Raw genomic sequence first — 13,505 nt, 5'->3', positions numbered from 1 at the left:
TCTTGGCTGTAGTTTCTCTACTTTCTGCCCAATGTACTGGAATTCCTAGAATTGTGTTTAGAGCATTCTAAACCTGGAATTCTTGATTTAAGATCTGATAATGGTCTGAGTTTTTAAACAGAAATTGAACATACTTACCTTATATCTAAAGTTATCAACCTCGTGTTTTTACTGGAAAATTGGGGGCCCCACCTAGGATGTCATGTTACTAAGAAAATTGGGGATCCCTTTCAAGGTACTTAGTCTTGTCAATAAAATAACTGAGAACAGACTCAGAAAAAATTTCCAGGACAATTTTATTAGACTTTAATCAACAATGGGGCAGGCAAGCTGGAAACAGCAGCAGCTGCCAGCAGAGGAGAGAGGGCTATGAAATCTAAGACAGCATGCCGCGTGATGGACGCCAGCCATTCTGAACAACGGCTGCACAGACATGTTGAGGGCTTTATAGTGAAAGTGAGAGCCCAAAGGGTGAGGGAAAGCATGCCCAAGTTTGGAACCATACTGGGGGAAGACAGGAAAAAAGAAAAACGGAAAAGTTACACCTTTTTCTGAGCGATGTGCCAACCTAACAGAGCTTCATGGCAGCTCAACATTGACTGCTCCTGGGCCCACCTTTCCGGGAAAGGAAAGCACATTACCTCATTAAAGTGATAATTACTCCTCCTCTATTTAACATGAATGGAGGTTAACTAACTTTTCTAGGGGGTAGTCCCTAGACCAAGGAATGGACCAGTCCAACCAGATTAACTCTCATGTTTCGGGTAGTCTCCACACAGGCCTGGGTAGATAGCATTCTTTTGACCAAAAGGAAATAGATTTCCTTCAATGGGCCTCAAAAAAGAATAAGCATACACTAGCCAAAGGAAGTAACACACAAACTTCCAAAAACCATTTTGAGAGCGCATGAGGAAAATTACAATATGAGCAATGGCCGCATCTCTCGGCCAGCTGCCCCGGCTCTCACATCGCTCTGTGCTCAGGTTGGATGGGGGCAGGGCTCCTCACTATGCTGTCCATTGCTGCCTGCAGTCTGGGGAGCTGTTTGCAGAGAACTCCCAGCTGGTAAACCTGAAGTTTCTAGCTTCATCAAAGAAAAGAACTTCGCATCAGGCCAACACAGTTGGGCCTCATGAAAAACTAAAGGGAAGGTGCTCAGGACAGAGCAGGGAATTTTTTTTTTTAAGTCTAATGCATTTTATTTTTATTTTTAAATTTAAATTAGAAACAAGGTTGCTTCACATGTCAATTCCCTCTCCCTTTCCCTCCCCTCCTCCCACGCCCTCCCACCAACCCTTCCAATACCCCCTCATTTCCCCAGGGAGGGTGAGGCCCTCCATGGGGGTGTCCATAGTCTGTCACTTCATCCAAGGCAGGGCCTAGACCCTCCCCTAAGAGTCCAGGGTGAGAGTGCATCTCTCATTGGTGGATGGGAGCCCAAAGTCCATTTGTATGCCCGGGATAAATACTGATCTACTACCCAAGGCTCAATAGATTACCTAGGCCTCCTCACTGACACCCACGTTCAGGGGGTCTTGATCAGTCCCAAGAGCAGGGCACTTCTAACCAAGTGCATGGTGTCCGCTTTCCTTGGGTCACGTGAGTGTGCTTACAATGAGTATGTCTACATACGAACACACTTGTTGCAGCATCTTCCCAAGTTGCACTGTCTGGAAAGTACTTTATTCTAGTGCTTCAAAGAGTGAACTCATAAGAAGAGTTCTGCCTTGTGGAATTACATGAAAGATTTACCGCACAATTCAGGTATCAGAGAAAACAATATGGAGTGGGGTGAAATGAAAACCTATTGCATTTATTACAGCAGGGTTTTCTAATGCACAGATCAAACAGTTGGATAGTCAGAAAACTAGTATTTGTACACTTAGAAACCTTAAAAAAGGAATGAAATCACAAAGCTGGAAAACAACTCAATGGGGAAAATGTAGATCACTATCCAGAACTGATAGTAGGGTGACTTACAAATGTGCAAGGGGTGACAGCCTTTTGACTGGTATTCCCAGACAATGATCTGCTGCCTGGGAATAGGCATGAAAGAGTCACCAAGTGTGACTACTATTTGGAAGACGTATTAATTACTTTTGTGCTGCTGTAATCCAAATTCCTAACAGGGGGAAAAATAAGGAAAGACGAATTCTGGCTCAGTTTGAGAAGGACTTCAGTTAGTCAGCTTCTGGAGCAACGTGTCAACTTGCATGGTGGCAGACTCAACTGGACCCAGAGACAGGTATAACCTTGGAAGAGCTGTCCCTATGGACAGCCATGCCCCACCTTGTCAGCACTCCACAAACTTCTAGACAGCAGCAGAAGGTAGAGTAGCAGTGTCCAAAGCATGAGCTTGTGGGGGACATTTAAAATTTAAACCACAACACTGTGCCTTTGGCCTCAAAGTCTTATGGGTATCCCAAAATGCATTTAGCTAAACACCATGGTCTTTTAAGGTCTCCATGGCCCTTGAATAGTACCAACATTTTTCAAAGGTCCAAATTTTCTTCTGAGAATCAAGCCAAATTTGTTATGATTCTCTGTAAAATGAAAAACAAGTTACTTCAAATACACAATGAGGCATAGTAAAAATTCCATCCAAGACTGAAGCCCATCAGAGCAATCCTACACTGTGTCTAGGCTCAAGGGCAGTTGGTGGTGGGGGTTTGGCCGCACTGACCCTTCAGAGTACTACTTTCACACATGTACTGATCACTCTGTGTCTATTTACTGTCTCTCCCCTCCCCTCCCCCAGCACTGAGCTAATAGGAAGCTGCCACCCAGCCCTGCTAGGGAAAGAGACTCAGGTCTTCTGTAGCACTTTATTGACCAAGTCATCTTCTGAACCCCATTTTTTCCCCAATTTTCCCTTCTGCAAAATTCAGCCAATTATGTTTTGGATATAGTTTAACATGTCCCCCGTTTATGTGCTTAACATTGCCCCCCCCATCAGCATGTCAATATTCAGAGATAACAGGACTGCAGAAGAGAGGGCAACATAGAAGCCTTCCATTCGCTGCCTTATCCTCCTGCTGACCCCTCCATCTTATATTTCCACCACTATGATGCTGTTGGCCATGAAGTGATGTAGACAGAGCAGCCTCACCCAAAACGCACTCGGCTATTATTTAGACTCCCAGCTAAGTTCCCAGATTAATACAAGCTCTTTAATTTTAAAAGCCTTTCAATGAAAAATTTTCATTCTTCAAAACTCATAAACCTATTTTGAAACTGCAAATGACTTCTTTGAGAATGAGTTCAACAGCACATTCTTACATATAAATAATTACTAAAAATATTTATTTATTTGTGTGAGGTTAGAAGAAAACTTGTAGCATCTGTTCTTTTCATGCCGTGGACCCTGGGAATCAAACTCTGGCAGTCAGGCTTGGCTCCAAGGCACCACCTGCTGAGCCATCTCACCGGCCCACATGACTACTTCCCATCAATGAGCAGGACCTGAGGGTCTTGCGTGGTTTCTTTTTCTTTTCAAGGGCAGGCAGGCACCGGAGTCATTTCTTCATCCGAGTCACTTGCTTCACTTGCTGGTTCCAATTCCCCATCTTGAGAGTCTCCAATTTCCCCAGTTAGTTCTAATTCCTCTAGATCTTTTTCTATATTTAACGTGGCTTTCTGTTTGCGCTTCTTAGGAATTGCATCATTAGCACAAAATTTCCTCATTTTGATGTTTGGCAATTTCCTCAGATCAAAATCCCATTCCCTAAAAGAAATGAACGTAGAGCTGTGGGCAGTGATAGCAGAGCAAGGACAGTCGGTTTCAGAACTCTGCCTGCAGCAGAGGAAAGACCTCAAATTCATAGCAGATTTCACATGCACGTGAAATGTCAACATAAGCAGACGGGGGTATGCAACAGCCCAAGCCCTATGACATGCTTACTACTGCTACAGTAGTATTACATGCACAGAATCCTACACACTCTAGAGTTCTAACACCCTCACAAGTTAAAACTACGTCAGTAAGCTTCTACATCAGAAAAGGCATTCTTCTCACACACAGGCGCACTGCGGTTGACTCTTATAAAAAAAGAAAAATCCCATTTGTGAACCTCTCTACTTGTATGACAATTCTGTCTTCAGGAATCTCATGCGAGAAGTGTGGCGATGACTCCGAGAACGGTTTCCTACCCAGCAATGCTAACATGCTAAGCTCATCTCACACTTCACACTGTCTTTGCAAGAGGCAGACACACTGCTTCAGAAACAAGGAACACATTTTGTTTTCAGTTACACCTGGATTTAAATTTATCTAATTTCAACTCTGGAAAAGAAAATTCAGACTCCCTTACATATTTCAGTGAAGACCACAATTATTAATAAAAAACATTTTCTAATACACAGAATCTGAGTTTCTAGAGCTCAGTAGTCTCCATGGTTACCAGGGCAGAATCACAAGAGCCCCGGACCAAAGGTTCCCAGTGATTAAACGCTTGCCCTGGCACCAGTTTTATTATTCTGTTCTTGTTATTTTAAGAAATAAAAACTAGCATCAGGGGAAAACAGAGACAACTCTAATATACCACTGTTCTGCAAAAGCAAAGGAGCGTCACCAGCATCACTGCATGTACACTGGGTGCTGCCCACAGACACAAGCACACCCATGGACAGGAACACTAACAGAACGCTCTCCACTTCCTTCTCTATTAACATCTACACCCACGGAAGTTCGTGCCTTGTGTATTTCACAATATAACTTCCAAAGAACTCAGATACTTACCGAAAAGTCTGCAGATTATTAGTGTCTAAAATGTCTGGAATCTCTGAAAAAGAAAATGATTAATATCCATTAGGCATTTTCCTTCTAATGGTCACTAATGTTAATAAAAAGGAAACCTTTTTAAATGTACGTGTAAATGTGTCTGTACATCACATAAATGCAGATGTCCGCCAAGTCCAGAAGGCGTGGGATCCCCTAAAGCTAGAGTTACAGGCAGTGATGAGCCGAACTGCTACAGTCAACACAAACACTACACTTAGGAAGAATAGTGTTCAGTGTCCGGGGACAACAGGAGAGCTCTGTCACACAGAAGTACTGGCAGACTTGTGGGTAAGTCAGTGTATTCAAGCAGCAAATAAGGGTGTTTGTTGTTTTGTAGTGCTACGAAAAACAAGTTAGTAAATCCATGCCATAAGTCGCATTAGTAGAATTTACCAGATTTTAAAGATTACTTAACATTAAAAAACAAAAACCCACATCATTCAAGTTATAAAAATGTTTAAAAGAATTACAATCATTAGGACCTTTAAAAAGTTCAATAGAATTTAAGTTACCCTGTAACTTGCATGGGAGCTCAGTTAAGAGATGGCCTTTGGGTCTCAGACAGGGACTTTTAAGCAGCACTAGAACTGTCATGGATTGACTGTACTTCTGCATTATAAGATGGCCATGGGGAGGAAGGCATATTTAAAGTATTTGGGTGTCAAGCTGGCAAAGGGTGGAACTGTGATCCTTAGTCTCAATTGTCAACGTGATGAAATCCAGAATCACATAGGAGTTGGGCCTAGGAATGTCCACAGGCCATCACCTTGACTAGGAGAAGAACCTAGGAATGTCCCTGGGCCATCACCTTGATCAGGTTCACTGAGGAATAAAGACCAGTCCTAAGTGCAGAGCGAGACCATTTCCTAGGCTGGGTCCCAGACTGAATGAAAAGGGAGAATTTAGCAACAGTATTCATTGTGGGTGCAGTGTCATACAGCTCCAACTGCTGCGACTTCACCACTACAAAGAACTTAAGCTGTGAGCCAAAATAACCCCTCCTCCCTTGCTTTTGGCAGAATATTTTATCTTAATGTTGGGGAAAGACCCACATACGACATCTTCAATTCACAGAATGTAACTATCTTGTGAACATCACAGGAGTGGCAGATGCCCTTTGCTGCTCTTATACAGGGCCAGGGACTTTTGAGTTAATCCTCAACTTTCTGAACCAGAGGAATATGTCCTCTATTCTATGTATATATTTGAGACAGGTTGTCCTGGAACTATGAAGACCAAGGTGGCCAGGAACTTACCTAACTCTGATTCCAAGGGTGGGATTAAGGGTATGTACCACCATTTCTGGCTTCTATTTTATTTTTTAAATTAATTAATTTTGGGATGCTATATGCTCATGTTTTTATATTAAAACTTAAAATTTTAATTTTGCTATTATGTACTTTAACTACTATTTTGACCAAGAAAGCCTACAGGACAAGGCAAGAAATATACTGAAGACAGTGACATGACAAACTATGCCGAGTTCTGCAAGGGACAGCTGCTACCTTACCACCGGAGAGTCTGTGCCAAGTCATCTGGTTTCTTAAACCACAAAGCTGTAATTTTTAGTCAAAATCATTATTTTTAAAAACTAGTCACAGTATTATCTGTAGTCATGTAGCCTTGGAATGGCCAGAGGTTTATGGGTCTTCTTCTCAGTAGGCTATCCTGGTCACCGATCTTCAGTGTTGCCAGTCAGTAATGTGCTGTACCTCTGTGCAGGAATTAGTTATGTAGACTGGAGTGCTAAGAAACAAATGCCTAGTTTGGCCTGGAGAGCAGGAGTTATGACAGCAGGCAGGAGGGATAGTTGTCTAGGGAAGGGCACACCCAGGGGAAGACAAGTAGGGTGCATGCTAGGAAGAAGCAAGTGTCACAGCAGAACAGCAGAGACAGATGTCAACTGTCACAAGGACATGAAGCCAAAAGCGTTCTATCCACGAAGAAAAGTATCTCAGAAGAGGATCAAGCAAATCCTTGAGTGAAACCTCTGAAATCCATGAGTCAGAGACACACACCGAAGCCGTAGCCTTCATACTGCTGCCGCTCCCGCTCCATCGTCTGCTTGATGACAGTCTCCCGGGAGTGGTGGCGTCGCCCCTGCCTGTCCCTGATGCTGTTATGCAGCTCAATCTGCTCCAGCTCACTGCTGAATCGATGCAGATACCTGAACAACAGAAAAATGATTTGAGTGACCATGTCTATATATATGGGCTTTAATTAATTAATTTACATTGTATTAATTCATTAATTCCTTTGATTGACATACTCAAATTCCTCATTTCCTCAGACTTCTTGATCACTTTCCTGATGAATCCAACCACTTCTTTACTTGAGTGAACAAATCATAGCATGCTGTGTGCTGCACTGAGGAAGCTCACACTGAATCACCTACGCCTCTTTAGTCCTTAGCATCTCACCCTCAGAGACTCACACCATGCCCTTCCTCATGTCCCAGCAAGCCGGCTCCATTGTCTGAGCTCCCCACCTCAGGACACAGTATAACATCCATAGTGAGGGTTAGAGGCATCCACCTAACGCCTCTCTATTCTATGCCTAAGTTCTACCTCTGAACATCACTGCACTCCAGCTCTCCATCAGGCTACGACTCTCTACACAGAGGACAGCAGTATTGTGGCCAGACTGTCCCAACAGCCTCTTAACAGGGCCTCTAGCAACACCATGGCCACTTCTTAGTATTGGCCTCATTCTCAGGCTGTGACCTGAAGTATTTGATGAGGACACAAGCTTCCCGGAACGTCCTCCCAGAGCTCCCTGTCCTTAGATAAGGTCCAAACTCAGATGGCCACGGCCACCTAACGCTGTTCATAAGCCAGCTGTCACTTGCAGCACCATTTACACCAGCCTTTGAGCTTGCTAGCCCCGCCATCTGAAACGCCCATGGGTCCTTCCACCCATCAGCTTCTCCCGTCTCGGGGCCTTTTAGACACGATTCTCTCCGTCTGAAGGCCCTTTCAAGCTGCCTGACCTCAATCTAACCCTAGGGCCGGTGCAGAAAATGCTCCTTCAGGAAGCTGTCCCTAATCCCAGGAAATAGGAGCAGCCAAGATGGATCACAAACTTCATCTTTTTTTTATAAAAGCCCATCTGCTCATATCCAAATCCAAGGCAGAGCTGTCCCTGGAGAGCCAGACTGGAACTCTTTTCTGACCCTCTGTTTACAGTATGCCCGTATTACCTTTCAATTAATTCACAGGCATCCTTCTTTGTATATCTTGTTTTGTTTGTATCCAGATGACTGTGAAACCACTGAAGTTTGTCACCTATGAATAAGTATCAAAGTTTAGCACCACAAGCCTCATGTAGGCAAAGGCTTCCACCACAATCCTCCAGATCCAAGCATTCAAAACTAAAGCAAATCTACTTCATTTTTAAGTAGAGAGATCTGTGTAGCACAGTCAATGAGACCAATTTGTCAGAAATGAAAATGCAACGTTTTATTTAAAGACAGAGATAAGGATAAGAGTGGTGTTTGCCTCCATGCACGTCTTTCCTTTTAAATTACGTGAGAGAGTGTGTGTGTGTGTGTGCGCGCTTATGCATGTGAGTGTAGTGTCCACAGACGCCAGAGGAGGATGTTGGGCCCCAGAGAGCAGGATTTGTAGGCAGCTGTGGATGTGGATTCTGGGAACTGAACTCTATGAGAGCTGTATGCCTGTCCTCCTAAATAGAGCCATCTCTCCAGCCCCATACATTTCCTTCACATCAGTGAAGGGAGGAAAGAAGAATTAATAGAATATGAAATTCTAAGTTCTTATGAAGCAAAACATGTAACTTGTTTAAAGTATTTTAAAATGTGATCAATGATAAAAATAGTATTTTTAAATACTTAAACCGTGGACACCATGTCCAGAACTTTATAATTATTCTACTCGGATCAGTACTATTTCACATTTACACATGAAGTTAAGTCACCTGTACAGAGCATTACTAAACATGTTAATCCTAAGAGAGAGAGGAGTCAGGTACCATGCAAAGAGAAACTCCAGACTTGTTAGTAAAAATTTATTAGCAATAAATATGACCCACAGGAAGATAGAGACAGAGTGGGGGGGGGGGGGGAAGGGAGAAGACTGTGCCACTCACAAAGACTAAACACGCATGCACCCCTATTAAACATGAGCCCTCTGCTACACAATCCTTAAGCTATCGCTGTAGCTTGGCCCATGACTTAAACGCCTATTCTCTAGTACCCAGTGCTCCTGGGAGCTGATGAGACCTTTGAGAGGCGAGGCCGAGTGGGCACTCTTCATCTCTGAGAAGTGCCACTACTGAAGGGGATGTTGGGACTCCTTGGCCAGTATGAGACAAGCAGCTTGTCCAGCACACACCCCCCTCTGCCACTGCCTCCTGCGTTGCTGCCAGTCCCAAACAATGTGATCAGCTTCAAGTTCCTCTTTATAAACCAGTTCTCTAAGGAATGTGCTGCAGCAGGCTAGCACAGCACACCCTTCATAACCTCAGCTGCGGGAGAGCACCAAACATGAGCTAGAGTGTGGAGGTGCATGGAAAAAAGTTTCCACCAAGCGGAGCCGCAGGGATACTCGCAATTTATTCTGAAAGTCAAATGCTCTGCTCCACTTCCTCTGATTTCTTACAGCTAAGTCTGCTCTCTCACATATCTGATAAAATACTAGAGAAATTGATTTAGAGCAAAATTTCACTATTCTGTATGCAGCCAGAAATCTAAGCACTCGAACCCACTTACCAATAAGGTTGAGACGCAAGGCCCTCTCGTTCTTCAATCTTAAACCAAAAGGTGCATATAAATTAGAAAATTTCCAAAGCAGGGGCTTAGAAATCTGTCAAAAATATCGCAAAGAAACACTTCCCAGAGAACTTTGACATTTTTTCACACATAATAAAAAAACATCAATCTTAACAACAAAGAAACATCGAATGACAGGAATCTTTTAAAATCGCTGGAATGAGACGTCATTGGACTGTTGGTTTCGTATGCTAGTGCGTAGGGAAAGCCTAGAGGACTAGTCCTGTTAACGCAAACAAAGGTTTGACTGGGCTATGTCTATGCCTGCAGCAGCAGCATCTGAGGACTACTTGGAAGTACACAATCTCAGCCCAGAGCCCTCAGCAGACCTTCTGTCTGAGTGGGAAACCCTGCAGCAGAAAACACTGCTGTAATATGGCATATCTCAGGTCAAATGAAGTTTGGTAAAAATTATACTGTTTAGATGTAGTAAGTCATGTTAAAAAGAACAACAAAACGCTAAGTGATGAATGAACACCTGACATTTGAAAACTACTACTTTAGGACAGTACTGCCATCATACATGTTTAGGTAAAAAAGACACATCCTCCGCAAAAAAGAAAATCAGAGTATGCCATCACAGTCTCTCCAAGAAAATTTCTAACCAAATCACCATAAATCAGCCAAGTTTTACCAGATAAGGCTTTAGGTCTTAGGCAAAGCATTTTTCCACCAGCCACTGTTGCACTCACTGGAACAGCAAGGCTAGTCCAAAATAACAACAATGACTTCTTTTTGGTCCTCACTTTATGGAATTTTTGCACTATCTTCCCCCTCAACTTCAGACCCTCTCCTCCAGTCTTGGAAGTAAGTGTGTACACAAATTAGAAAATTTCCAAAGCAAGGATTCTGAAACCTGTTAAAAGCATTAAAAACACCCTGACATTCTTTGGTATATGTTTCCTTTTAGTATCTGTGGCAGACTTCTGTCCAAAGCTGCCCGACTCTGAGATGGCAGGACAGCTTCTAGGCTGCCTCAGGCCTCACTGTGTTCTCTCCCATCCACAACACTCCTTCTGAGATCTAGTCTGCTGGTTCCAATCCACCCGACCCAAATACTGACCTGTGACATCTCTAACCAGTCCCTGAACACTGGGCCCAAGACATTAACCACACATTCCATATTTCCTTTGTTATGTTGGATACACAGCACAACAGAAATGCCTTCATCAGTGGTTTCCTCCCTACTATCTCTCGACTCTGCTCAAATGCTAATTAACTTCTTGAGTCTTCCAGGACTTCTATAGCATATAACCTCTCCCTCTTTATTCTTCATCCTGTGTTAATTTTTCTTCACTGCACTCACCGAGGACTGCTACTTAAACATCTGTTTTAGGTCAGCTCTGTTAAGACCACAGGCTTCGTTATGCTTACCTCAGTACAAGAACACATGAAAAAATATTTATCAAAGGACAAGCAGGGGGTGGCAACTGAGGAACACACCTGACAGGTAGATGCTTGCCCTAGTGCACACCAACGGGACTAGACACGTACCTTTCCTTCTTGTCTTGTTTGTGGGACTCCCTTGTAATCTGAGCTGCTTTCCTACTGTATGGATGGATGACTTTCTTTTCCCGACCAACAATTTTTCCTTTCAGTCCTTTAGGCTAAAAGATAGGACACACACAGTCAGATACTTTAAGTTGACTACAGTCACAAAATCATCTTCACAAAATACAATGAGCAAGAGACGTCACACTGGGGATGAGGAGACGGGCCAAACCTCTTCCAAATTCCAACAGCCTTCATTCCCCCATGCTCATCCCAGAAGGGATCTATTCAGAAATCTCCAATGGCATTATCCCACACAGGGAGCGCATCCAAGTCAGGGACTCAGCTGTGTGAGTTTAAAGCAAGCTCTGAGACTAGCTAGAGGGGCTGGCAACCCTGCCTAGTTAAAGACATCTCCAATGTTGCAGAACAGAATTTTGGCAGGCATTTCCCTGCGGCACATGGAAGAGAATGGGGATGGCACATGCAAAAACCATGTTCAGCAAACTTGGCTGGTTCAAACCAAGAACTTAAGAACAACAGAAGCCACCACAACATCAGCACACCTAAATGGGGAGAAAACCTAAGCTATTTTCCCCATTCAAGCCTTAGCAGTTGAGGCCGCCAGAAGCCGGTCCTCAAAGACATTATACATTTAAGGCTGCTTTTTTTAAATTATGCAATCCTGTATTTGGGCCCACCTATATTACTTAGGAGTCAGGTTTAAGTCTGTAGAACAGAAACCCAAAATAAAAACTAAACAGTCCACTATGACTTACGGAGTCAGGCTCCCCCGACGCTGGCAGACCACAACTTCCCCCACAGTCTGTGAAAGCTTAAGGCCTGCTCAATTCTCCAACCATAAATAGAAAAGAAAAACTCAGGAAAGCCCCCCTTTCTCTGGCCCATGTTCTACTGACAAAAACTTAGTGCTGCAGAAAGGAATGGGTATGTATAATTTTCAATCTCTGTGAAGCATTCTATCATTCTAACTAAGCCGACAAAAGTTAGATAACTTCCCAGAGATGACAGGTGTCACTCTCAGGCCTCTGGAGTCATGGGGCTGAGTTTCAGAGAAAGGTGCAGGGCCACTGTTGATGATGAAGATGAGAAAAAATGGGGCCACAAATGTGACAAGTAGAACATAATAATAAAGACGCTACTACTTTGACCTCTATGCAAAACAACCAAGTTTTACTAAGGGTGGCGAACGTGAACTGCCTATTGCTAAGGACAAGTGCAGTAGAATCCCCAGTACAACACAACTTCTTTAATATCTTAAATACTCTGAAGATTATACTGAGAAATCGTACAAGCATAGGGGATAACCAGGCTGAAAGTAGGCAAGGAAGACATAAAAAGACAAAAAAGTAAAGGAACAGAGAAGGCTCGGGGAGTAAAGGCGCTTGCTGCTAAGCCTACAACTTGAGTTGGATCTCAGGTGCCCACATAGTGGAAGGAGAGAACACACTCCCACAAGTTGTCTTCCAACATCCACACGCACACAAAACCAATCATAAGCATAGCATTCAGATTCTGCAAATGAGCTCCTTATACTACTACACATAAATGTTTCATCAACACTACTCTGTTTAAAAATATCGACAAAACAACATCGTTGCCCGGGAGGCAAGACTGCTGCGAGAGATCAGAACTGGCCACCCACGGGCTGTGGACCCACACACCTCGTGGTGACTGTGCCCGGAGCAGGGAGGATCTGTACCTGCCCCAGGGCAGAGGTGGGTGAAGGCGCAGGGCTTCCTCCAGGGGAAGGAGACCTGGAGAAGCGCGGGAGCACTCGGTCCCGGGACACACCCACGGCGAGGGGGGAAGAGAGGGAGCACTCGGTCCCGGGACGGACACCCACGGCGAGGGGAGAAGAGAGGGAGCACTCGGTCCCGGGACACACCCACGGCGATGGGGGAAGAGAGGGAGCACTCGGTCCCGGGACGGTCACCCACGGCGAGGGGAGAAGAGAGGGAGCACTCGGTCCCGGGACACACCCACGGCGAGAGGGGAAGACAGGGAGCACTCGGTCCCGGGACGGACACCCACGGCCAGCACCGCCCCGGCCGCCGCTCCGCGTGCGGGTCTCTCCCGGGTCCGAGGATGCCCTTCCCGCCCGCCCGCCCAGCGTCCCGGGGAAGCCAGCGAGGCGCCGCCCACCATGGCGATGTCCTGGCCACCGCGGCCCCGCGGCCGGCGTCCGGACACCGCGGCCTCACGGATTTGCTCGGCAGCCGCTCCCAGGCTCACTCCTGCCGAAACACACGTGGATCCGGGGGAAACGGATAGCAACGGACAGGAAGGGGAGGAGCTAGTGCTTTCCCTAAAAGGTCCCCGGAAATCAAGGCTTGTTTTTTTTTTTTTTTTCTGCCCGCCGTGGATTTTCAGCCGGTTCCACGGGCCCAGAGGTTGGCGGCGTCCCCGAGGCCGCCGCTTGTT

General features: G+C 44.9%; 1 protein-coding gene across 1 annotated transcript; it reads right to left on the bottom strand.

Annotated features, from left to right (window-relative positions):
- Window positions 1-1,787: 1,787 nt before the first annotated feature.
- Tma16 (translation machinery associated 16 homolog) lies at window positions 1,788-13,505 on the bottom strand. Its single transcript, XM_013117160.3, has 7 exons — window positions 13,227-13,505; window positions 11,064-11,176; window positions 9,510-9,547; window positions 7,980-8,064; window positions 6,799-6,947; window positions 4,739-4,781; window positions 1,788-3,724 (listed from the first exon to the last, which is right to left on the bottom strand). Exons 1-7 carry the CDS (start codon window positions 13,227-13,229, stop codon window positions 3,493-3,495), a joined length of 663 nt encoding a protein of 220 aa, XP_012972614.1. The 5' UTR covers window positions 13,230-13,505; the 3' UTR covers window positions 1,788-3,492.

This window comes from Mesocricetus auratus, unplaced genomic scaffold, assembly GCF_017639785.1.
Source record: "Mesocricetus auratus isolate SY011 unplaced genomic scaffold, BCM_Maur_2.0 Super-Scaffold_6731, whole genome shotgun sequence".
Taxonomy (NCBI): Eukaryota; Metazoa; Chordata; class Mammalia; order Rodentia; family Cricetidae; genus Mesocricetus; species Mesocricetus auratus.
This window is presented reverse-complemented; position numbering and strand designations above follow the sequence as displayed.